Consider the following 25,545-nt stretch of genomic DNA (forward strand, 5'->3'; position numbering starts at 1 on the left):
ATTGACTGTTGTTGATGTTGATATCAAGGTATGGGTGAGATTCTTGAATGGATGTGGTACAACGAGTGTTGATTGATAGAAGCAAGCGAGTGGTGAGGGGCAAAGAGATGGGTAGAGGGAGCTGAAGGAAGTAGGGCTTTATGTAGGCAATCGAAGGGGGCGGTTGCACTCCGATACCTCCTGGTTGGATATAGATGGGACTTTGGGATTGGGTTTGCAGGAGGTCAATCGCCGAGAGGGAAATACATGCATCTGGTTGGCTGGCCTGACCGGAGCTGGAAAAGGAAGGACGAACAACTCAACGTAGACTCATTACTCACTCAGAAGCACATGGACTAATCAAGAAAAGCTGGACAATGAGAGCGAGCGAGGCAAAAATCTGGGGGAAAGTGGGTAGCTGAGATCCCTGCCATGAGAAGCGGTTGCTAGGCCGGACGGACTCTGCATGCGCGTGCACGTTGCAACGATATGATGAAAAGGAATTGAGCGACAAGGGCCAACTTCACCAGTTCCCCGCGCATCCCCAGCCTGCGAGTGGTCTGCGGGCCTCAGGGCTGCGCCGGTGATCGCATGGATGGGAGGCGAAAGTTACAGAGGAGCAGGGGGGGCTGGACGGGCTCGTATACCGAATTGGACAGTCTTTTCCGATGAGACGGGGATAATCTCGGGTCAAGTTAAGGCCAGGGGGAGCGGGCGATTTTGGACCTCCTGCCGCCGCAACGCGTACTGCATAAGACTAAGATGGTGTGAAGGACTGCAAGCATTGCTTAGTATTCGTCTCGTTGGACATGTGAAGAAGATCGGTTCCTCAGGAGGGGGTGTGAGTGGCATGATGCAGGTTGACCCGGCCTTGTAGTGCTGGGAAGCTGGGTTTCTGAATTCATTACTGATTGGATCGGGCGTAATTTCGGGACCAACTGATTGATCCTGGATGTGCATTCGTGCTACCTTGTGCCTCATTTGGCGCAGTTGACAGGAAATTGTGACTGTGCTGGAGACATTGATGACTCGGGGTACTGTTGGTTATTCCCCTGCCCATGATGGTTATCCTTTTCCTCCGTTCATGGAAAATTCTGGGTGGCAGGGGAGGACAGCGGGAACATTCCTTGGCTACATACTCCCTATTCTATCGGTAGCTGGGGTCTCGGAGGTTTCGGTTCGAGACCAGATGAATCGTTCAGCTGAGCTGAGCTGGTCGGACGAACTTGTCTTCAGCCGATTATGGTCAATGACTCTGCGTCTGCAGACAATGAATGGCTTTTGGGCTGCTCAAGTTTGGAAAGTCAATCAAAGTGGCTAAAGGTGGCTGCTGGACACAAGGGACACAATGCTGCTGCACTGAGCAACCTAATTACCTAATGCATCCAAAAGTCAGAAACCAAGGCAGTGGAGTTTCCGGGACAGTGCCTGCCTCGTATTACGTGTTGTGAACCAGTCAGATGAGTTCGGTGTGGTAGGCTGGAGGCAAGTAGAAACCTGGAAGGGGAGTAGGAAAAGTGAGGTGGGCAGATGCAGGAACGCGGCGGCCACCAGCCTACGATCATCCCCTCCATCACAGTCCCGTTTGGGTGGCATCCGTTTGTCTCTATTGCGGTGATTGGATAGGCCGTCTCTTTGCGCTAGGCTCTGGCGCTTTTTTTTGCACCCCTCTTGGGCTCTTGGGCCTCTCCCGACGTGGGCATGGAGGGAGCGGCGTTGTTTGTCTGGGGGAGTTGCCCATTTCCCCCGCACGAAGCCATTCCCCTGTCGGAAGAGTGTGCTTATGTGCCTGGGGACCCCTGATTAATAGGTGTACTATTTGAACCTACCGAGGCGATGGGCTTTCTTCTTCCTGCAGGAAAAGAAAACAGGAGAACAAAGCATCTGATTGCTGTCTACTTCGGATTGACGTGTGGTGACGAATCAAGCCGCCACACAGGTTCCCTTGTCACATGGACGCCATTTTTCCCGCGGTTGTCTAGAGACATAGCCATCAGCTTTCGTTCGCGACGACCTGTGCTTGCACTGAGCAAGAAAGCCAGGTCACTCTCGGCGGTTGGCAGTCTGTGATTTAACTCTAAACCAGAGCTAAGAGGCCAGCGCCCTTGTCGATACAGGCAATGGCTGGTTGAAAAAGGCCAGTCCGGTCCTTTTGCTGGGGCGGAGCAGGGATGCGCGGTCGATGTGGCTCGACGAATCGGCCGAGCAATCCGGCCTTTTCCCACTTTGTCCCTCAATCTCAGTTCTGTCAAAGACACTTCTGAATCGCCACCGACACGGTTGGTTGTGGATTGTGGTCTCTCGGGTTAACTTTTTTTTCTTTTTTTGGCGCGAAGCATTAACCTGGCATTATATCTGATGCAGTCGCAGTTGGAAGGCCTTTCTTCTAGCCTCTGTGATGACTGTCGGCTTTTTTCTTTCTTTTTCTTCTTGGCTTGGTGGAAGGCTCTGTTGGATGTCCGGAAAGGATTGTCATCTCGCCTCGCGGCAATGACGGCAAAATGGCCAGCATAGAATTGGATGCTCCACCACTCTGCGGAGAGTGGAGAGGCCACTAAGGTGGGATTAGATCCTCAGTGCTTCGGAACCAAATATCAATATTCCCTTTTTGTTCTTTTGTTTTTTTAGTCATCGCGTTTACTCCCCTCTTTGGTTTTGCATGGCAAGCCAGGCCGCCCCCATCTCAAGATGCCATCTGATGGCCAGGGAGGTCGGGTCTGGTGACATGACAAGAGGAATTTTGGCCAAAAAGTAAATTGGGCCGGCGCTACGGAGAGCGCGCCGTCCATTGATAGTCAGATTTTGATCCTTGGAAGGGGAGCATCGCATTGCTTCCGTGTATTGCCTTGCAACCCAACCGGAATAAGGTCGCAGCAACCAATTTGGGGCGTTTCTGACAACCTGTTTGGCCTAAAGGGGGGTCGATACATTTGAAGGATCTCCAAGTTGGACCCGAGGCTGCTTGTGACATGTGACGCTATTCAACGCCAGTGTTGACTGCCTTGCTTTCGACCTGGAAGGATGGTGACGTCTGTTGTGACCTGAAAGCGTGTCGTAGATTGGTCGCCTGGTTGTTTGTGTAGTTGCCGTCTTATGGTGCAGCGTTTCTGCCGTAGTCCCGCTCCTTATTCGCTTGCATCTCTCATCCCTCGCCTGTCATCTTTCATGCGGTCTTGGCTGCGCGTTCTCTGCTTCTTCTCCAGCGCTGTCACAGCCCATCGGCTGAGGATCAATGCTGCTGCGTGACCCTTCGAGATGTACAGGTGTTCCGAATTCTAAGGTGGTTTTATCCCGCGCTGTTACCATCGTTCGTCTGGCCCGATTTTCATGCTGAAAAGTGGCGATTGCATCTACTTTTTTCTTCAAGCATTATTTGTCTGTAAGGGTGTCGTTGATCGCCGCGAGAAGGTTCTGAGTTGGCTACCGTAGGAGCCAGAGGCGGGTCTGTAATGATGTTTACCTCAATGGCGAGGCAATGAGTTTTTTAGCCTTAGCTGACAGTGAAAACGTGAAATAGAAGGCTGGGTTTGTGCAAAAAAGACGAGAGTGTAGTCGCCAAGTCAATACAAAAAGAATTTAGGCGGACGTTGTATTAAGTACGGGAATTACGCGTCCTAAGGGCAAGTTGCATATCCGAGCACGTCATGAGATGGGCTGATGAGGTCAAGCGCAGGGGAAGCTTAACAACCGCCCCAGGAGTCAAGGAATCACCAAAACATTCAACACCAAAAACACATTTATGCAATCGAAAACTCCACAGATTTTTAGTGTGCATGCATTTTTCAAATTGCAGGAAGTCGAGATATGCAGCGTTAAGATGGGTGGCCAGGCTGTCACGCGTTCGATCAAACGGCTCCTGCTGACACAAAAGTTATTTTGATTTGTCAGATAGCCTCGCAGCGTCTTTACTCTAAATTTCAAAACAAGATAAAAGAACCTTCCTAAGAAATGCAGTCCATATTTGATATGCAATTTCTAGTCAGGTTCGCGGATTACTCCAAGTCTATCCAGAATAGACAGAGATAGTGAGGAGGATTCAGAAGATATAAGAGGTATGTCTCTATGTTGCAAACATTGAACCTCAATCTTTGGTCCTCGATAAAACTATAACTGAAATCAAATCAATAGACGACGTGCCTTGATCTTGATTAGATTTACAGTAGGAAAACTGCGGATGTTTCTTGAACCACTTGAAAGTTTTAGACATCATAAAGTCTTTTGGACACTTGTAGGTTGGCAATGCTTCAAGATCTATGTACATGAGGCTCTAAGTACCACGACTGCGGTGTACCCTGAGTTGCCTTGAAACAATGCCATCGATATCGTAGCTTTATTCGTCCAGCTAACTCCCAACTCATATGCACTATTAACCTTCAGATGCAGCGTGAGAAGGGAGTGTATTCTCTCTCCTTTCTGTATCAACCTTGGAAATTTCCAATTTTGCGTTAACCTGTGAAATGTATGCGTAAGCTCAAGATCAAGGGATCGAATAGATGAAAGTAGTTGAACAGTACATTCGGATTTACAGCATCTGGTGGCTTCCTCGCCTGCTGGATCTCTTTGCCTGCTCCCAGTCGTCATACAGTCGGTATCGCATGGGCGGTCTTCTGCAATGTCACAGGCCCAGCCGTAAAGATAGCCTTGATCTTTGGCAGTAACATCCGATTGGCACAATTCGGGAGCTCTGCGGCAACCGGCCATAACTCCCAAGGCCATGGAGGCAAGAATGAATGCCTGAGCAACTCTCATTGTGTAAATAACAGCCGGTCGAAGATGTGATTTATAAAGAGATAAAAAAGTTCTAGCAACTGGATAAATAGTATGTCAATGAGTTTTATAATGGTGAGCCTCTAACTCGATCAATGGCTTTCCCAAAACGCATTTATACGCATTCCACATATGTCATGAAATCCCGTTGAGTCAAGAGGCCCCATCCACGACCCAAGCATGCCCCCGTGTGCAATGTAAAAGAAACGACTTTCAGAAACTTTATCATGAAATGGAGTCAAAGATGGGGAATTGGGAATTGGGATCTTCAGCAGACCGCGAATATCTGTATTCAAAGGAAGAAGAACGGACGGCCACGGCAATTTTGGCTTGCCCGTTTCCCGTCGCCATTGACATGTTCGATTAATGAAATACGCCTAGACCTAACGATCAAACGAAAGCCAATCGGCATCTCGTCCGCTTACTAAACATTTTGTCAACCCAAGAAGTACTTGTCACCTCAATTGCTACCATCCCCTAGGCGTCATTGAAAGATATTAATGGCTTCTACTTCCTCAAATCTAATCGGAAAAACTGGAAGGTGATAATGCAAATTCTCAATCCTGACAGTGTGAAGGCATATTAGTCCCATTCGCTCAAGCTTTGAGCCGAGTGTTTGAACACCAACCTGTAGAAGGAGTTTTCACTAACTTCACAACAACCCTTGGCTTTATTCCATCAAGTTCACACATAGATAAAGGCAACACACAAGCGCGTTTTGAGGAGAAAACGCCAACTATAATGCCTTGACAAACCAATGATGTTTTTTCCACTAGGCCACGGCAACAACATAGCAACTTCTAAGACTACTTCCTTACTGATCCAGTTAGCCCTTTCCAGTATTTGGGCACCAAACGTACCCCTCGGTATTGCCTGTACAAAAATATTTCCCATACCGAGACTCGAACTCGGGGCTCTCCGGATGTCATTGAAGAATGAAAGCGGAGTATGCTAACCTCTACACCATATGGGATGTTGGTACACTGGATCCGCTAGATCCGCTGGGTGTGCTCGATCTGGCGCGCTTGCACTTCTATGGCTTATGCGACGGTGTTATGTTTTCACGTCATGTGCTATTTTCCATCAATGTTATTTAGAAAATTTTAATGTAGCTTCACCGTCTTTATCGATGAAGCATCAACATTATACTTAGTGGGCTTGTGTGGTGATGAATGGGGGGAGCGGGCTCTTGGGGCAAGCCTACTCCCCATTTGTGATAAAATATAGGTTGGGAGGACCTACCAAGACACCTGAAGCAAGTTAAAACACCAAGAATAGGAAGTTTTAAAACATTTCTCAGACTAATCCTTCTGTCAGAGTCTTTGCGTTGAAGCTACTTCAGCTACTGTCTTAGACCCAACCTCTGTTCCCCTGCAGGTCAGTGTACCAAGAAACCGTGAGAGCGCAAATTTAGAATCTTCCTTTAAATAGCTATAACTGTTGGATTACCCAGCCAGAATACGGGCAGGCGGTCAGGCTACGGGAAGCGGCAGCAGTCAGGCCCGGAGATTCTGCCTCCAGCCCGCCAACGGCGATATCTTCACAACTGCTGCTTCCGCTGGCTGCCTCTCTTTTCTTCCTTCTACCTACACAACCAGAATACAGTGCCAGTTTTTGCTCTTCGATCGATTTTCCACCCGTACGGTTATCCTGTGATACCAACAATAACAATCTTGCAAGCGACGGGCGGATGCAATAGTTCTGCAATACAATGATCTCGTGTTCAAAGTATCAAGTCTTTATTGGCGACTCGGAAAGTTTTACGGATGTAGTCTCTGCTTTCAATATTGTGCCAAATGCAACATTAGCTAATCTGGGGGCAGGATTACCCTCTGTTCATGTACCAGTTGCCATTTGCCGCCCGGCGTTAAAGCATATCTCCTCCTGCGCACCTCGTTCCTAAGCAATAATACTTCTTTGTTGACCATGTGTGCTTCGAAGTGCTCATCACTGCTCCAATCATGTTCGTTTCTTGTGGCCAGGCTTACCCTCGTCATCGCTGCAAAGGTTCTGGTATCCCAGGTTCCATCCCGACGGGGATAGTCCTCCATCAGGTGGTATGCTTCCTCCCTGACGGACCCATCTAAGCAGAACATACTAACGCAAAGCAGCGGGTAGGTCGGACTGCTGTCCATTGTGAAAACCTCCTTGGTCTGATCTATTGAGGCCTGCCCTTCGAGCAATATCCTGCTCAGAGACACCACTTCTCTGTAGTCGGGTGTTGAAGCTGACAGAACTTCCATGTTGGTGTTCTGTGAGCTTTTGACGGATATGCTGAGTGATAGAGAGAAAAGCCGAAGGCTGATCATTTGCAAGTAGGCTATTTTGTCTCGCTTTGCTTCCTTCTCGGCCCGAGCTATGAGAGGTTCGAAGCGCTGGTGCCAGCGCTGTAGGATACCACCATGCTTTTTGATTTCTTCTTGGGGTATTTGCGTCATATTTGTAGGAGCATTGAAACCTTCAAAGCGCAGCGCCGATTGCATGTTTGTCTGGTATATGACGTAGTGCTGTACAACTTCCCACCAGCGACGAGCTTCTGAGAGATCGTCAAACTTATCCGGCATTTCATCGACGGCGTAACGGCGCCGCTTTCCTCGGCAGCACCACGGCACCCATTTCTTCGTCTCCGGCGGGTGGTATCCGCTGACGACCCACGACAAGAGCGTAAAGCGCTGAAAGCCCGAGATAACCTCGTCGACCAACTTTGGCGGGCAGTCTCCACTGATGCCCTGTTGCATGACTTGATCGAGCATATCGCATCCGTGATTGATGTGCGTCAACGCCTCCTTGTAATTTCCCTGGATCGCCTCGAACGTAGCGAATAAAAGACATGATAGTAAAGCGCGTGGCATGCTTCTCCTCGAAACCTCGCTAGAGCGGATGATATGGATCGCTCGGCCATAGTGCTGCATGGCGTCTGCCATGTAAGGGCCTGTGCCAGATGTCCTCTGCCGGCGGGTATCACTGCCCAGGGTGGCAGCACCGATGGCAAAAGCAGCGTGGCGGATGGCGGGCTCTTCGCGAGCAATTTGGGGTATCAATTGCGTCACCAGGTCGGAGGGAAACAGGGTAAACTTCTTGCTGAAGGCCATCCAGTATTCGAACTGGTCCTTCTGGAGTTGGCCGGTAAAGACGTGTGACTCATAGTTCGGCTTGATGAGTAGCGGGCGGTATTCTCTTTGGAACTTGCACTCGATGGCGGCTTGATTTTGCACGTATCCCTCGCATGTCCGTTTCGACTTGGTACAATTCTGACATGTTGGCTTGCCTTCGTCGCAGCGTATGCGTCGTTTTCTATGTAAGTACAGCCGGTGAGCATCAACCGCAGTACCCAAAGCGCTGCCGGCGTTGACGTTGTCCTGTCGCACCACTACTTACTTGCATGTGATACATCCCGTCCGTGTTTTAGGAGCGTGCCTCCTGTGGGCTTTCGGTCGCTCGATGATGGGAAATGTTAAGATCGCATGCGTCGGCATTGGGGCGAGCTCAGCTACGCTAGACGTGGAAATTTGACCCATTCTGTCAGCTTGGACTCTTCATATCCGACATGGGTGGCGTTGGGACCGAATTGGGACGGTTTGTCAGGTGGCATTGGCGGCCTTTTACCTTGGATGCATCTGAAGTTGGGGGCGGTAGGGCTGACGCTTTAAAGGAGCTGCCAAGGGTACTCTGAGGTGAGACTGTTGTGAAGAGGGGGGGAACACCTCGCTTGATAATCTTTGATCACCCTAACACTTCCCAATCCTAGTAAGCGAAGGTAGCAATATTCGGTGAAATCCGGTAATCCTTCTCAGACCCGATAATGCGACGCACTTCATTCGTTGGCTTTTTGACCAAGATACCTATGTTTACCGAATCCGCTACCCTGTTTCTTATGTCCTTATTCGCAGGTAGTCAAGCAACAAGCCCGAGGGATTTGTACCCCCTCAGATAGGTCAACCCATTAATTATTGACGAAAGTAAACTTCAAAGTCATCCCACATCTGTGAATGTAATATCCTTGATTATCCGACGAAATATTGCCGTACTGACTGAGTCGACGTGTATACCCGATCCATTAATGTCGCTATATTATTCAGTGCACCCTAGATGACCCGCTGCGCTGGAGCTGCAGGCGTCGCATTGAAGATTTTGGCCATGAGCACGAGTCTTAGGTGTATGTCAATTTGGCCCGTAGCCCAATCCACATAGCCGAACCATATATAGTAATGCAGCATGACAAAGAGTACTTTTCTTGCTAAAAAGTTTGTCTTTTACACTAGACGCCAAGATTGACAAGTTGATCACGTGCGATGGTTGGATTTTGAGTGTGTAAAAAAGCAAAATGAATGTTTTTAGTCTATAAGCTTCCAAAATGACAATTTCGTTTACTTGCTTTACATGTGGTATGTACCTTCTCAACAACGCCTTTATCATCAATTTTCTAATTTTTCAAGAAAGACCAACTTTCGCGAACAATATCAATAATGCGCAAGAACCTTTCTTCATCCGCAACTCTATCGATGCATGCAGAGGCATTCACCTGTAGAGAGCTTCAAAAAGAACTCTATCACAGCCTCAGACCGCCATTTAGGAGGAGCAGAAGCTCCAGCTGCTCTCAACGCCCCAGAAAGCACCGCTAGAGAAGTCGGGCTTGTAGGAAGCGGCTGAAGGAGCATATTGCTGAGTGAAGAGGCTGCAGTAAGTGCCCTTTGCGACACCGTTCTCCTTGATCATGAATGCGTTGAAGAAGTTGCACTTCAAGGGGCTGTAGCCGAACCAGCTGGCCCAAGAGAACAAACCGAGAGACTTGGAGTTCAGGGCGTTCTGAGAGGCGGCATAGGTAGCGCAGACATTGATATCGAAAGGACCAGGGAAGAACACTTGACCCATGCAAGTAGACGGGTGGTTGTGAATGACACTGCTGCAGTTCTGGGGGTTCTTCCAGCCGGAGGGGGTAGCCGGTGTGGTGGTGTTCGTCTTCTCATATCCGTTCGAGCCGGCGATGACCACCTCGAAGGCGTCGCGCCATCCTCCGAAGTTGTTTGCGGCAGCCTTCTCGACACCGGAGCCCCAGAGAGTGCACTTGTAGTTGGTGATTGATGCCGGGTTTTGGCAAGAGCAGCTGGAAGGGTTGATGGACGGGTCACGCTCAATGTAGATGTTGATTCCAGTGCACAGAGAAGTGCTGTCGCAGTAGCTGGCGCACTGGGCAACGTCGTAACTCTGGAGAGTGTGCATGCCCAGGTAGCTGTTGGCGCTGACGGAGGCGTTGAGATCCTTGAAGGTTGAAGCGTATCCACTAGGTGTCTTCGCATTCAACGCAGCCTGGTGGAACGAACTGAAAGCCTTGAATGCAGCAGAGGTATCGGGTTCGACGTGAGTGCCATATCCTATCATACTTAGTTAATACCAGCAGAGACTGAAACCGGGCTATAGGCCTATTTCGTGGGGGTTGTTCTTTTTCAAGACTCACCATCAGGCTGAACAGCGCAAGGGTCTTCAGGGTTAATAAATCCACAGTAGGTACCAACTTCAAACGGCTGGGCGCAGCCTGTAGCGGTAGTGAAAGCAAATGTGTTAGTCCAACTGACGGGCGTGCAGGTCGAAGGGGCTGTGGTAATGGTAGCAGCCGAAGTTGTAACCGCAACAGGAGTCGTGGTCGCAGTAACGGTAGCAGAAGTAGTTGACGAGCAGCTCGTCGACGAGACAGCCTTAGTAGAGGACTTGGAAGTCGAAGTAGACGAAGTTTGAGTGCCAACGCAGAACCAAAGGATACAGAAACCACGTCTCTCTAAGACGTCACGAGCAACAACAGACTGGGTAGCACTAGCCGAGGCCACTCCAGTAACTGCGGCGGAGGCAATTGAAGAAGCAGCGGCCGCGTTGTAGACACCGGTCTGGCCGGTGGCAAGGGCGGGAGGTCCGGTCAAGGATGGCGCCGTGGCGGCCAGAATGGCGTTAATATCGATGGGCTGGACGGCGGGGGAAGCTGTTCCAAGAGCCGCGAGAGCAGCAAGAATCAAATGATAGTGCATTTCAAGAGTGTGAGGCTCAGAATGAGCGGAAAGCCAGTGTTTGGCAAAGAGAGTGTTGTAAAGGGAGTGTGGAAAAGAGTGGGGTAAAGAAAGTGGTAGAGAGAGTGGGAAAAGAGAGTGGAACGCCGGGGCGAAGAGATGAAAGCTGATGAGGTACAGAGAAGAACAAGATTGACTGACTGTTGGGACAAATGGTGGTTTTATAACCAAATGTGGACGATAGATGGCCGTATACACTGATATCACTTTGTCCTATACCGGCAGTCGGAAGCCGACGATCGCCCCATTCAACTCTGAGCGCTCCCAAATGCGTCGTGCACTAATCCGTAGCTCAGGTTGCTAGAGGCCATAGCTTTTAGGTTAGGGGAGTCCGATCTTTGTTTGTCCGCTCCATAATTCTGCAAGTTACCAAGAGTGGACGAAACGAGTTTAGACCGGTATAATCGCGCTTGCAGGGAGTCATGGAGCCTCCCGCGAATGCGGATAGCGGCACTTTCGGGTGGCGCTATGATAGCACATAGTGAAGAATTTGAACAATGCAAATCCTTCCCGACGCCATGCTTGGTAAATGTGAAGGAAAAAAATTAAAAAACAATCCCATGGACCCTTATCCATTGCTTGGACTAAAGCTGTGTAAGAACTAGCTGCTGGCTGCTGGCTTTGTCACAACCAGTCTAGAGCGGGTATTTCAGGGTCTACAACAACATTTTGATCCCGATTCTATTCGGCGAAGAAAACACCGGAGACTAGACTAGACGGTAGGACGACACAGCCTCACATCGACACATGGGTTGACGATACACAGCTACATCAGCAGCTACGATTGTTGGAATGAGCGGGCTTGCCCGATTCGACACGACAACGGAAAGACTAGGTCAACATTGACGGGGGCAAAATGAGAGCTTTTGGCCACTATAGAACTTACATCTCTTCTACCACCCTTCAGAAAGTCGTACAAATATAAACTGACGCCACCCCAGCCTACTCCTCCCTCCCAGCACCTCAAGCAATCTGTGTTTCTCTATGCTAGTAGTCTAAGCTGCAGACTTTGGCTTGTATTCAAGCACTTAGAGGCAGCCAGATATACTATGCTGCAACAATAATCAGCCGTGGGGGCGTTCGGCAGCCCCAGCATCACACATTTTAGCGTTTGGTTTGGATGGTGAACCTTGAAATACATATTTGCTCGCGATGCTTTGCGGCTTCCATTGTGCTCGGGACGTTAGTAAGCAAATTGCTAGATCGGCTGATTACACCGGTGAAGCAGGAGTTGGGGACATCGGTCGGCCGTCGTCTTAGTGACGGCCACGCGTCAACAGCCATGGTGCCGACGCTCAGGAAGCGGAATGACGAGTCGGGTGGTCACTAGTTCTGCGGTGATAGTACGCAATCCTTTTGGAAAGAATTTGCCGGCAGTCCCGTCAACACTAACCGCAGTTAAACTAACGTCGTCCGACTTAGAAAGCTTGGTAGGTCGCTATTTATATTTTAGACAGATTCGGTTAGGCATTGATGCTAGTTCATCTGAACACTGGAGGAAAACAAGTGGCTGATTATCACGGACCACTCGGCACCTTACATCCGCGGTAAGTAGGAGAAAGTCGGTTAATTGTGACCGAGGGCTCGGGTTCAATGCAGCTAGGTAAGCATCAGAGTCACTGTTACCGCTGACCGCCCTGCATCTTGTTCTCTCTTAGTCATCACCAGGTATCTTAGACCTGATCAGACGTAACCAGAGACATTGCAGCACTAATCCGTTCCTTTTCATCTTAAGAAATCTGTCAATGGCTGGTTTCACGCGTGCGCCAGCGGTGGAGGCAGTTACTGCGCAAAATGGCAATCGCTCCATGCTCGCCGTACTGCTCAGGAGCAGCATGACTATTCGATTAGGACTGGCCTGATCAAGCATATTTCAAACAGATATCATCACTTCTGCTGCTCTGCAGGTAGATAGTCATCCTATTGTAGGTGGAACATAGGGTGTGTGGCAGTTATTTTGTGTGTTGTGGTGTTTATGCATGCATCCATCTCTACTGTTCCACTTCAATCGACGGCTTTCTCTTCACATACTCCGTACTTGCATTCCGCTTCCATACTCAGACGGCAAGCAATACACCACCGCAGTCTGGATTTCTATATCTGTCACATCGAAAGCAGTAGAGTTGGCTCATCTATCCACCAATACACTTTACAGAGTCGCATTTACGCTATTTGCGTTAACACAGTAAAGTAACAACAGCGTCCCAAATGGTACTGTCGTTCTGCCGCTATTCGTATCTACGTGCAACTATGGACTTGCATCTTGGGTGGTAAAAGCAACATTTTCTGGCGTAAGGTATGCGTATGAATTAATATTTTAGCAATGGCAACAATGACCGATACTGATTCGTCTTATTTGCTAACTATCGATGATAAGAATGACGTAATAAGCAGCCTCCATCTGCCTTGAATGCAGATTTATTCTACTTTGGGCTATCAAAACGAAACGGGATGTTGTTGAAAATACTTTACAAACGTCCCAAACTCCTATCTAATAGACGTAGAAGACGGTGGTCTCGTCAGAGGAAGCCCGCAGCTTGGCATTGCGTCTCTTCATAATAATCCTTGCGACCCATGCAAGCGCAGCAGTCGCAATACTGAACGCAGCGCTGCTCGCCATAGCAATGACATAACGAGGTTCGTCGCTGCTGGGCCAAAGGTAGGGCGTCCAGATAAAGCTGATGTTCATAATCATCGTTACCATGCTGATAGCGACGGCCTTCTTCTCCTTCGTCTGGCCGCATACACTACCGCACCAACCAAGAATCAGACTGTTCACTCCATATGTACCTATCGTGAAGATGCACATTGCGACGTAGCGGCCGGGGAGGCTGACTGTGGCGGGGGCAACCACAAACCCAATAACAGCGACGGCCTTGGACGCGGTGATGTGCCACGTTCGCTCATTGAACTTGCCCGAAGACCAGGACACAGCAATGGTAACGGCTCCGGCAATGAGGTACGGGGGGCAAGTGAGGACGAGAGTGATGGTTGTGTTGAAGCCGAGGGTCTTGACGACACTGGGGAACTACAATGCATTAGTTTTCAGACTCGCGCTGTCAATATGGTGAAAAGATTTCCTTACAAAGTTTTTGAACCCGTTGGCAGCAAGGTGCATGTGGGCCATTGCACAAAATATCCACACCATCGGGTCCTTGGCAGCTTGGCGCAGACCGTTCCAGGTGCTTGTCTCTCCCTTATTGCCGACAGTGTCCAGCTCCATGCGGTTGAATGCAAGGTCACGCTCTTCCTGTGTCAACCACTTCGTAGTCTGGGGGAAGTCGGGCAGGAGAAAGAAGCCAATAACAGCAATGACAAAGGTTACAGCTCCTTGGAGGATGAAAAGCCATTTCCAGCCGGCAAGGCCACCAGCACCATCCATGCCGTGGAAGATGCCAGCAGCAATAAGACCAGCGAAGGCAGTAGCAAGGATGTTGCCGGTGTATAGGATGGCGATACGGGTCGCAACCTCTTTACGGGTGTAGAAGATAGAGAGCAGGTAGACGGCGCCGGGGTAGTAGGGTGCCTCCGTGACACCGAGGAAGAACCGAGTCAGGAGAAGGCCGGTGAAATCTTTCGAGACGGCGGTTAGAGCACTGACAACAGCCCAAAGCATCATCATGGTTCCCTGGGGGAAAATAGTCAGCTTTCTGACGTTTGTAATATTTCGAGTCGGACCACTTTACCATGTAGCGGCTAGGGCGAGTGCGGGTAAGAAACATGTTCGACGGGATCTGTCCTCTGATGCAGTTTAGTTAGGTGGAGATAACAATATTTTAGCATCGGTACACTTACAGGATGTAGCCGACAAAAAGAATTGAGACGCAGGTTTGGTACTCTGCGGGAACACAACATTAGCTGAGGCCTATACATGCACGGAAAAAAGATGAAGACATACGAGACCCAGTCAATTTAAGATCCTTTTCGAGATCATTGAGACGCGCCAGCGCAATGGCATTGCGATCAAGATACTGTGTAGTCAAACGTGAGTACATCATTGCGGGTATGTTTATTGGCACCACTTACGTTAAGCCAGTACATTGACCACAGCATCGGCTGCATAATATTGTCAGACAGTCCCCAACACTAAATGCAGACTGAAGGTTTTACCATGATCCATCTGTCCAACTTCTTGACAAGGGCGATTTCTTTGGGGTCAGTCTTCTCTTGGGCACCAGAGTAATCAATCTTGCCGGTATTCCTGGGAATGGGCTTCTCGGGGTTCTCGTCCTCGAAAATTTGGGGCTCCATATCTTTGGCCCTGTCGGCGTCATTGTTTGAATTGTTGGGATTGGGAGCCATGGCGCCGGTCAAAGAATAGACTTCACAGAAGTCTTCAGAACAAAAGAGTTAAGAATGCAGATGAGCTGGTGAGAAGAACAGGAGCCACTGGGTTCAGAGCACCATGAAGGAAACACTTCATCTCTTGCGTTCAACTCACGGGGACGGAGGCCTTATGTACTCGCCCGTGGTGGGGATGCCCAGCGTTGGGCCTCGTGGAACGACCTTTGGTTACCCTCCACGGTGTGCCTCATGTCTTGCCCCAGATCGACTGGGGGCATGGGTTCAGTGGTTCCTGGGACACCCACACATGTTCGCCATTATTGCGCTTATTTCGACGTGGCCAAGCTCAGGTCCGACATGTTCCGACATCCATGAACTCATTGGCTTCCCAAGAAGGCTTACGCAGGCGGGATGGTGAAAGATCCTGGAACGCACAGGTATTTGGGGGCTAGGTTCTATCCTCAGCGTCGGCAGGAGGCCGACTCGTTGTGTGACAGGCGACCGCTACCAAGACAAACCAAGCTTGGATACGGTCATATTACTTGTCTCTGCCCCCGGCTTCTTGGCGAGTTTGGCGTCGATCCAAGACAAACCTTCCCCCCCTCTTGTGATAAGGTGTAGGAATATGGACGGCCGGATTAAAATTATATTCCCCGGACGCCTTCAAGATAGAGTGACGGGCTTGTCTCGGCCCTGCAACTTTATGACTCGCCCCAAGACAAGCGTTACAAAGCTTCATGTTGCTCATCCAGTGATATTATTCAAAACGACATGAAAGATAGAACGCCCATTCCGGTGCTCTCTAGGGCACCGCATCCACTCATAGCGCCCGCATTTCGTCGGAGCGTGTTGTGGGCTGTGCTTCTCTCAGTCCGGGGTAAAGGGTGTTCTGTCGGTGGGGAAACCAAACGTCGTCAAAGGGGTCCCGCAGAGTTCCCCGCGTTTTGATTTTTTTGGTTCCCATTTCTGCCGTCGTTCTGTCAGTTCTCCGTGGAGAGATGAGGTGAGGACAGGGTTCCATGCGGTCTAGAATCGTGGACACCACCAAGGGATGCCGAGAGCGAGTCGCAGGCGGGTTCCAAGGAAACTGGCGTAGTGCCAAGTAGCATCCATCCGTGCCAACCTGGTATCAAACTTAGCCAACATGCTGGATGAAGTGTGCTCTCTTTGCCCGGGGTTCCTTGGCGAAGGAGGCGCCAGGTGCCTAGGGTTTGTGGTGTGTTTGTGTGGCTCATAATAGGCCAGTCATGTTAGACGTGATTAAGCCCTTATTCTTGGCACTGCCTGGCTCTTGTTCGTCTCCTGGCTCGGCACTTGTACGGGTGGAAGCTTCATTTTGGCGTGGCGCGCTAGAATACTTCGATCAAGACTAGAAGCTCAACGGCGCTTATATGGAAGCAACCTGGCGATCGGGGGTTCTCACACAGCGCTTTGATTAGTTGATGGATTTGAGTTGGGGGTTTTCTTTTGGCAAAAACAAGCTTAAAGACTGATAGAGGCAGCTGGACGAGTGTTGCACACCTTAGGCCTGTATGCTGCATTTCGGAAGATGCCCTTAGTACTATGGGTAATTGACCAACCAGCTGCAAGGATACTCAGCAATGGACCAATTGCCTGCCGTATTTTTTCTGATGTCACGAACGCACGGTGCTGTCCGACGATTATGTGGGATTGCAGATGACCACCCAGGAAAGGGAGTCTGACCTGCCCATCCTTGTGAATCACCACCCGCATCAACAACCAAAGGGGGGTTATCGGTGCACGGTTCCGGTCTCATCTCCTCATAGTGGGTCAGCCGGTAAACAGCAGGCAGATAGCGGGCAGCGGACCAGACGAACGCATTAGGGAAGAGTTCCATCTGGCCCTTGGGGTTCCCCAGTGACGCGTCCCCGGAAATGTCAAAATGAGATTGATAGTTGTCAGAACCGACGCGGCGATGATTCCCCGGAGATCGAGCCCCATAGTAACCTAGTATCGGACCCTACTTTTGGGACAAGTCAGCTCAGTTTCTTCCTGCAGCTGCCCGCTACCACCCTGGGCCAAAGGTAACACGGGCGGCATGTCGGTGACTATGAGGCATATTCACTGCACACTTCTTGTGCAGCCCCGCGAAGACGCTGGATTGGATCGTCCGAGGCCAAGCCTTTGTTGTGTAAAACTTAGAAGTCCAGTGGAAAGCCAAGAAATCCCCGACGTCAGAAGGCGATGCTGGGCATGCAGGCCTAACGCCTGCTCTCGGCGGCTTGGCGAGAGGGGAAACGACTCGGGAGGAGCTGGGACACCATCAGCAACAAAGGAAAATAGGAAACAGGAGAGAAGGGCAAGTATCAAACGGTTAGACATATTTTTATCTCGTGAATATCAACCAAAACAGACATGTACGGCAGCGAGATGGGCTAAAGGTAGTTATCGTCTGTTAGCAACCTTCCGTCAGCGTTGCACAGACAGCGATCTATGCAGAAGAAACCGGCCAGATGTACCGGAGCGTCCCATCAGACGCGACACAACTCGGCTCAATGAGAACAATCCGTCTCCACCGGTTGTGTGGGTGGTCGATGGCCGTGGACATCACCCGACCTCATCCTCTTCCCCAACTTTACCCCAAACCCAACCCAACCTCCTCCCCGACCCCCCACAACGCCCAGCGCTTAGCGCCTTCATCGAAACCATTCAAAAAGGTTTGGCCTAGGATATTGCGTTTGTCGTCAGTGACGCCGGAGGGAAAGCCGTCAATAGTGGCGGAAGGAATCCCGTTGAAAATGCACAGCCTGGTGAGTCGTCCCCTGTGCGCAGGTTTGGCCAGATTCATGATCCAGACTATTTACCTTAAAATTAAAGGTCTCCATAGCCCCATGGGGAAGTCGCGTGGTTGGGTATGGAGAAAGAAAGCCAGACGGGGCCTTCTGTTGACCAATGTGTCTGCATTTGATTTAGGATTCCATGGTCGCATCGTCGATGTAGGGGTTGGATGTTGGGTATGCAACCTAACGCACCCACTGGACTCCATGTGGATTCCATGCTACGAAAAGCAAATAAAGCTCTTTGACCGCTATGTTGGTAGCCTCTTTGTGGTAGCGTATTACCATGTAGATATGGATAATGCCATTAAAAACCGCCTCATCGACTAATATTTACATGCCTAATGCTGTTGCAACGTGTGCTCCCAGGCTCGGAATCCGAGGCCAACTCTGCACCACACATGTTAGCGCATCCAGCGCCTGGGTTTCTGAAGTAATAGCAGTTGACAAATGATGATAGTTGTATGCTGGTATCATCGCTGGCAATGAGAAGCGTATTTGATGCTCGTGTCGAAAGCCCGATGGCCATTTCCAGCTGTGGCTGCATACAATAGCCAAACTCCCCAATCCTTCGTAGTCGCATTAACCTGGGGTAGCCAGAGCTGTCGGCCTCGCCGAAGAGACTAGTACACCCACATCCTGCATCCCCGCATTCTTGGCAGAGAGAGAATCAGACAAGTCGTTTTCAGGTCATTCGGAACATCAAAGTACAATCACGCACCATGTTGAGCATTATGATGACAATGGCTTGTTGATCAGCTTCACAAATTCGAGGCACTGTTTCCGCGCCTTGTTAGCCCCCAGTCGACAACCTTGGAAACCCGATATGGAGAGGGGTCGCATATAAGCATCCCACCACGAGTATTGAAGACATGCATGGCATTGATCGGACCACTGACTATGCGCTGTCTGGCTCGTGGGCGTCGTAGGTGCTGCCAGCCCATGATACATCCGTGATCATCGTCTAAGGAAGGCCAGCTAGTGACAGGTAAGTTGTATACGACATGAGGATTGCTGTTATTAATTGCATCTGGAGGACTGGAAAACAATGGGATAATTTCGGATTCGACAACCTTGCACGTCTTGCATGTGTGCATTCCATGACAAACTGTAAAGACATGGACACTTTTCCCAACTGATTAATACTCATGCCATAATTTCTTACATTGGAAAATAGCTCAGTAGCTGCACCAGTTCATCTGGTTGGCCTTATGATAGTGGAGGCGCTCCTGACTGTAGTCTTGGTTCATTTCTGCAGACATGACCCATTGCCTCCCCCCCATTATGTGTTCTCGGTGAAGTCCGTGGAAGGTTTATGATCTATTGTCATCGGCCAAATCAAGCTTGAAATTGCACCCCCTCCCTCAAGCGTACAACCGGGCTAGACAAAGTACCAGTAGACTTTTATAACCCCAAATCTATTATACACATATCATTTGGGGAGGGGCCTTTGATTGTCATTTTGTTAGCGGTCATTTTGTTAGCGGTTAGGATGTGCCACGAACGTCCAAAAGTCCAAATAGTGGCCAATCAAATGTTTAGATTTCCAGGAAACCAATAAATACACTATTTTAAGTAAACTGTAGTGAATCTTGGCGTTGGGTCGAGAAGTTTAGACTAAAAGTCTTGTCCAACATTTCTTGAGAGGGGGTGTTGGCTCTGCAAGCCAAGTCTGGTCCCCTCTGCCAAGAAGCTGTTGGTTTTCGGTGCGCCTCAATTTTCTAGGATTCTTCCGAAATCTTCCGCATAAAGGCTTGTCATACTACTCTAGACTTAGTTCTGTTTTCATTAAGCAACAAGCAGATCGAGAATGAGATGCTCTCCAACTCAGCCAGATAAACAGTCGACGATTTTCCGAGTCTGGTTTTCATGATTTGTTATTGACCACGTCTATCGGATGCCAAGAGCGTACTAAGCAGATCTATCTCATAGTTTACAAATATTGCTTCTCTTTGTTATCTCTTTCACGATTATTCTGATTAGTGATCTCGGTTATGATGTGGGACTTCCACGTTTTCCGAAAAGTGACTTTTTTCTCCTTTTCACTCAGCAAACGCAAACCATCAAATAGTAGCCGCATAATTTCAGCCATTTCCCATAACATGGTCATCCCCTTTAGTTTATTCGCGTTGCGTGATGAATTTACCTATTGTCTTTTACGTCCCACCTTCATATTGTTCCATAACTCACATAGTCTCTCTAGGCTGGCCTTTTCTTTTTGCTCTGTTGTGCCCCACCCCTCCAAAAGCGCAACTATTCTCACGCACGCCGTCCTATACCTCTAGCGGTTTCGTATATATAGGAGCTTTGAATGAAATATTTTGTGTCACTGTGTGACAAGTGATCCTTCTTTTGCACGAAAATGCTGCAACGTAGATCATAGTCTAGCACACTCAGATCATGTTGAGGCAGATGAGCATTGCAGCTTAGGCAGCATCGAATTTCATGAGTTGGATAATAATATAATCAGCAGAAAATGTCATCAAACAGTGTATATCTCTACATTAACGAGCCAATACAACCGAGACAGGGTTGTCAAAAGCCTCAATTCTTTGAGTGAGGTAGCATTCCAAGATTCAAGATGATTGCAATGCGCTATTCATTGCAATGAAATCTGGTTCTGTATCACCAGCACAGCCATGGTTACAGTCATCAACGAAAACGAACCTGAAGATCGATATATCCTCCTTAGAAATACAGACCTACACACTGGATGCTGTCAATGAAGATACAGCACGACAAGCATCAAGCTCTGGCTACCATTTCAATGTCTGTGAAGCCTGAGAAGTATTGATTATCCACCAATCGTAACATTTGCGGTTCTCAGCTTGCGACTAGCTTATATTTTTCGTAGCCCGACATTGGTCCGGAGAGACTCATATTTCGTTTCGCTGTTCTAGGTAGTTTCGGCAACTCGCCGGGGGGGGACAATTTGGATCCAAAGCGAACATGATGCTGTTATCAGCGTTTGAGCTAGTGTGTGTAAGTACATATGTTTAGTTTAAGAACTAGGCTTTCTTATACTAGCAAGAAGATTCAAAGAAATACTATTCTTTTTTTCGTAATTAATATTAAAATATTAAAGAGAATCTGTTGGTATCACAGCGTAGCCGTAAGACTAATAGCTCGCCGAACATCACAGTATATTTGCAAGCTCATTCTGATCTGGAGAAGTAAAATGAAATAGAGTGAGCGGATAGAGCAGCGTTGAAGATATCGCTGTGGGCAGCCCGGAGGTAGAATGTTTGTACTCCGCTGCTGCTGCTTTCCGCCGTTGACCGCCTGCTCGTGTTGTGGCCGGGTAAACCAAAAGAATCATTTTGTTCGTATAATTATTCCATTTCCGGAGTTGAGGTATCTTATAGGCGCTCTTGAACCAGAACACCAGGAGATGGTCATTCTCTATATTACTATCATGGTATGAGCTATTTGAAGCCGCTAACATCAGAAGCACGCACAATAGCAGTCACCTGAACCCCCCCCCCCCCCCCCCCCCCTGGCAACGCGGTCAGGTTATAATCTAGCCAGGTTGTAGAATGTGAGACAAACGCAGAACTCTGAAGTATATTAAGTTGTATCACATTAAACTCATCCTGTCCATATTCGTCGGATATGTGAAGAAGTCAATTCCTCACAAATCCTCATCGAGTTCAAGATCTACGCTGGATGATCCACATGCATCTGAGTTATACACTTCCACCTGGTGCATAGCGTCCTCAAGAGTGATTCCTGGTGGCGAGACGTCTTGAAATAGCACAAGGAATCTGATTGCCGGGATGATCCGAGGCATTCCAGCATGCACCTTTTGCAACTCATAAACAGCCTCCCCTCGCTGTTCTGGGATCAATGGTTCCTTGGGTCTCATATTGATAATAGCTGTCTCAGTAAAGGAACGACCAGACCTTTCCCACCATTTTGTAAGGCAATCGATACAGAACGCTCTATCCCAATTCATGATACCATCGAGCCGTTCTTGACCATTCCGCCAACCCACACTATCATTGGCTGAAGCCAGACTCAGCAACTCTTCGATTCGGGATCGGTCGCTAAGGCTGGCTTCACAGACAAAGTGTGTACCAGCTTGGTGAGAGATAAATGGATATCTTCTCGCGTATGAATTCCTATCTCTTGAAGCGTGCCAATCTGAGCAGTTTTCCACGTCCACAACATTAACAGAGTTGCGGAAGCGCTTTCTAGGATCCTTTGTCTTTTCAAACTTTCCTGTAGTCCGCTCTCCCACCGGAATAAGGATTTGTACAGTCTGAATGATGATCTTGATGCAACCGAGTAGCTGGAGATGTTCCACGTGGGAATTCAAGTCTTCCAAACGAATTGCAACGTTCTCGAAAATTGGCAACGCTGGCTTGTAAAGCATACATGGCCCAACAATCCAATCATCTGGTAGGCTTCCAATGATAAGGGTATCTTTCGACGTGACCCAGGATGCTCGTCTTACTGGCCACTTCCAGTAGAAATATTTCGAGCCATCAAAGACTTCGTGCATCAGAGGCCTGATGGCAAACCAGGCTTCACGGCAAGCTAAGGCTGGGGCAGGAACTGGGAGGCGGCGGTTCCAGCATGTTCGCTCAGGTGCCATGTTGCTTACATGGATAGTACGGCTTGGAAGAGCTAGTTGCCAAATATTTAAGCGAATTTCGGGAGGCAGAGCGGTAAATTTGCTGAAAGATGGAGATTTTGTCGCGTCCGTCGTTGGTCGACTTTTGTTGACACAGTTCCACAGGCCAGACAGGAACGCGATATCGCGGGAGGGGTTCCCGCTTATGATGATGTTGGCAAGAAGTCCTTCCAAAACAGCGTGTGGCTCCCGCAATGGTCTACCATGGGAAGGATTCGTGATTGCGATGTTGGCAAAAGGTTCCTCTATGATGGTATTTGGCTCTCGTAATGTCTTATAACAGGAGGTGTTCCCACTTATGTCCATGTTGTCGAAGAGTTCCTCCAGATCGGTGTATGGCTCTCGCAATGGTGTTAATGGAGTTTTTACACCATGGTCAAACCAGGAATGTTCCAGGTGTGCGCATACCGATGCCATAGTAGTTTCGTGGTCTATCAGTCGTTCCTCGGGGTTTTTCTTCAATCTTTTACGAAGGAAATCAGGACTTTGTAAGTCTGAAGAAGAGAGGGTGGAGTGAAAATGCTTATTGAGGCAATCCACTTGAGGTTGAGAGAGTGTGCTCTTCGTTGGGAAGATTAAATACATTTGTCTAGAACGTCTGCCTAAATTTCCGACCTGGTCTGATACGTGTCCGATTAGGTTAAGCACGCATATACGAATTTACCCCTGGTCATTTTAGCGCCTGTCTCTTTGGGCCCACATCCGAATCGCCTACTTGGGAAAGTCGACGTTGAATACATGACTTGTGATAGAGGACAGCCGTCATTGACCAAGTTGACTGCTTTAGCCCCCGAGTTATACCTACTCAAGGACTACATATGTAAATCCAGTCCCATGCTAACGCAAGAGAGCAATACATGCAATAAATATTCCACGCATCTTCATGAGGTCGACTGTAGTGCGAGAAATGCTGTGTCGATACCTTTGCCTCATGATCGTCTTAGTTCTTCCCACAATTTCCACTTAACACCAACTTGTACCTTCTAATCAGCCTTATTCTCCTACTACCAAGTCAAGGGCTTTGACGACCAGTCGTATTTCCTCTTCCGTGTGGAGAGCAAGTAACACGCAAACATGCGTTATCCTAGAGTAGGTATGATATTCATGGCACCGATCAAATATACTTATCTGCATAATCCATATCACCACCCAGAATTGATGTGTACACGGCTGAAAAACGTATAGATGCATCTTACCTCGTAGAATGAACATATGCTAGAACTTGAGAACTTGGAGGAGTCAAACAAATAATCTCTCGAACGGCCGAGCATTCTTCCATCCTCAACATTCCTGTGAGAAAATTTTAGATTATTGATTTCCCACTGCTTGAAGTCAGTTTTTCATTCATGTCCCATTGTTTGCTATAAAAAAAAACATCAAAAGCCCCTACCTATTTGGGGCTTCACCTTTTCTTCAAAACCATTATTCAAGCCTATAAGATGTGGGCGTTGCTAAGATGCTGTCTTGTGTCTTTCATTCAATCTCTAATATGCTTACGTCCTCAGATGCCTGTATATGATTACTTTTCGCTCCGTCGCTATATCCTTTTGAAACGGGTACTCATCTGGAATACTCTTCGCCTGGTCATAAAAACTCTCAAACTCCCAAACTCCCAAACGTACACCTGCAAGGCCTGATCATTGCCTACTTGTTCTCTTCTGAATTTATTTTATAGTCGTGCCAAAAAACGAAACCTTGCTCACTGACCATGACACGACATCAAAAGAATGGAGAATCTCTTACGAATGATTCTGCAAGTCTATGAGTAAAATATCCATCGTTGAGCTGGGAGGCAAGAGAAAGCCAGAGGACGAAATATGCCTGCCTCCGGCGTTGATTTGTTGCTCGTGAGCAATTTGTTTGTGTTGACAGTCATATATATTAAGATGTTGGTATAATTAGAACTTTTTTCGTGAAGGACTCACCTTAATACTTGCACCCGGAAATCCTCAGTCCGACACTAGCCTGGTTGGGTCAGACTTTTCGTGGATAAGGTTCCTCGCAGTATGTTCAAGCAACAGAGAGCCCAATATCAATTGCATATTTATCTGCCATAGACCCCGTGGCTCTCACATGACTGAGCTCTTGAAATGCTTGACGGCCTCTGGATGCTAGATGAGTGTGGTTCAGGAGTCTTATCATCAGCCTTGTCTGTGGACAAATGAAACTACGACCCTTCGCAGTATTGGCTTGTTTGTGGGAGGTTTGGATGTGATCGGAAGTTAACACATCATGGTTATCTCCGGCTCCAGTTTGGTGCCAACTTTCGAGCACACTAGCCACATGCGAATACTCAGCTCTCAACAAGATATCCACTTCCTGCATGTTGCCTGCATGTTGCCTGCATGTTGCCTGCATGGCCTAGTCCGACGGACTCGCGAAAGGGTCGGATGCCGAGTGCATGAAGATTTTGCCCACAAATTCTTGTTGTCCGTCTCGCCCCGAGGGTCAAGTCGGCAGTCTCAAGCTGCGACTTGGAGTGCTGCGGCATGGTACTTAAATCAGGTTGAGGCACATAGGTGATACCCAGACCACACCTGCTTACTATGTAATACTTGGGGGACAATATACCAGAAGCTATTTTAATATGCAAAAGATCAAGTGTGGTTGCAGTATTGGTCAATTGACGAGTCAGGGCCGGAAGGTTGGCCACTGTTCCGGTTAGCCTCACAACCCTGTCCTGGTTCCCCTGATTTACGCGATAGGCTTTGACCAGGGGTTCGTTTCGGGAAGATGGAGAATTAGTCCCAAAAGGGACCCCTCGTTGGAGGCGAGTCATTTTTCCCTGCAATAGGGTGCCTTCTCCGTACCCGCTTCAGATGACGAAAAAGAAACCACAAGCAACCTCAACACACGGAGCTGAGATACCCAGCATATGGTGGGGTGGGGGTGTTTGAGACGCTAGCTGGGCATCAAAAACGTGGCGTCCCCCGTCTGAGCTTGAAGAGAGGAAAGCTCGGCCCTCTTCATCGGTTCTTGCTACTCGCCATGTATGGATGACGTCGCGACGTAAGTGGCAGTCGTG

At 48.7% G+C, this 25,545-nt stretch overlaps 3 protein-coding genes across 3 annotated transcripts; all 3 read right to left on the reverse strand.

Annotated features, from left to right (window-relative positions):
- Positions 1-6,554: 6,554 nt before the first annotated feature.
- EsH8_IX_000979 (Zn(II)2Cys6 transcription factor domain-containing protein) lies at positions 6,555-8,222 on the reverse strand (the record flags this gene model as incomplete). Its single annotated transcript, XM_083267315.1, has 2 exons — positions 6,555-8,040; positions 8,125-8,222. The coding sequence occupies 2 exons, from the start codon at positions 8,220-8,222 to the stop codon at positions 6,555-6,557; spliced, it is 1,584 nt and encodes a 527-aa protein (XP_083130880.1).
- Positions 8,223-9,315: 1,093 nt separating this feature from the next.
- On the reverse strand, positions 9,316-10,763 carry EsH8_IX_000980 (uncharacterized protein; the record flags this gene model as incomplete). The annotated part of the gene is made up of 2 exons (XM_083267316.1): positions 9,316-10,118; positions 10,202-10,763. The coding sequence occupies 2 exons, from the start codon at positions 10,761-10,763 to the stop codon at positions 9,316-9,318; spliced, it is 1,365 nt and encodes a 454-aa protein (XP_083130881.1).
- Positions 10,764-13,293: 2,530 nt separating this feature from the next.
- EsH8_IX_000981 (major facilitator superfamily domain-containing protein) lies at positions 13,294-15,053 on the reverse strand (the record flags this gene model as incomplete). The annotated part of the gene is made up of 7 exons (XM_083267317.1): positions 13,294-13,830; positions 13,888-14,430; positions 14,489-14,543; positions 14,598-14,640; positions 14,701-14,773; positions 14,829-14,858; positions 14,913-15,053. The coding sequence occupies 7 exons, from the start codon at positions 15,051-15,053 to the stop codon at positions 13,294-13,296; spliced, it is 1,422 nt and encodes a 473-aa protein (XP_083130882.1).
- Between the last annotated feature and the right edge of the window lie 10,492 nt (positions 15,054-25,545).

Source organism: Colletotrichum jinshuiense, chromosome 9, assembly GCF_051148585.1.
Source record: "Colletotrichum jinshuiense chromosome 9, complete sequence".
Classification (NCBI taxonomy): Eukaryota; Fungi; Ascomycota; class Sordariomycetes; order Glomerellales; family Glomerellaceae; genus Colletotrichum; species Colletotrichum jinshuiense.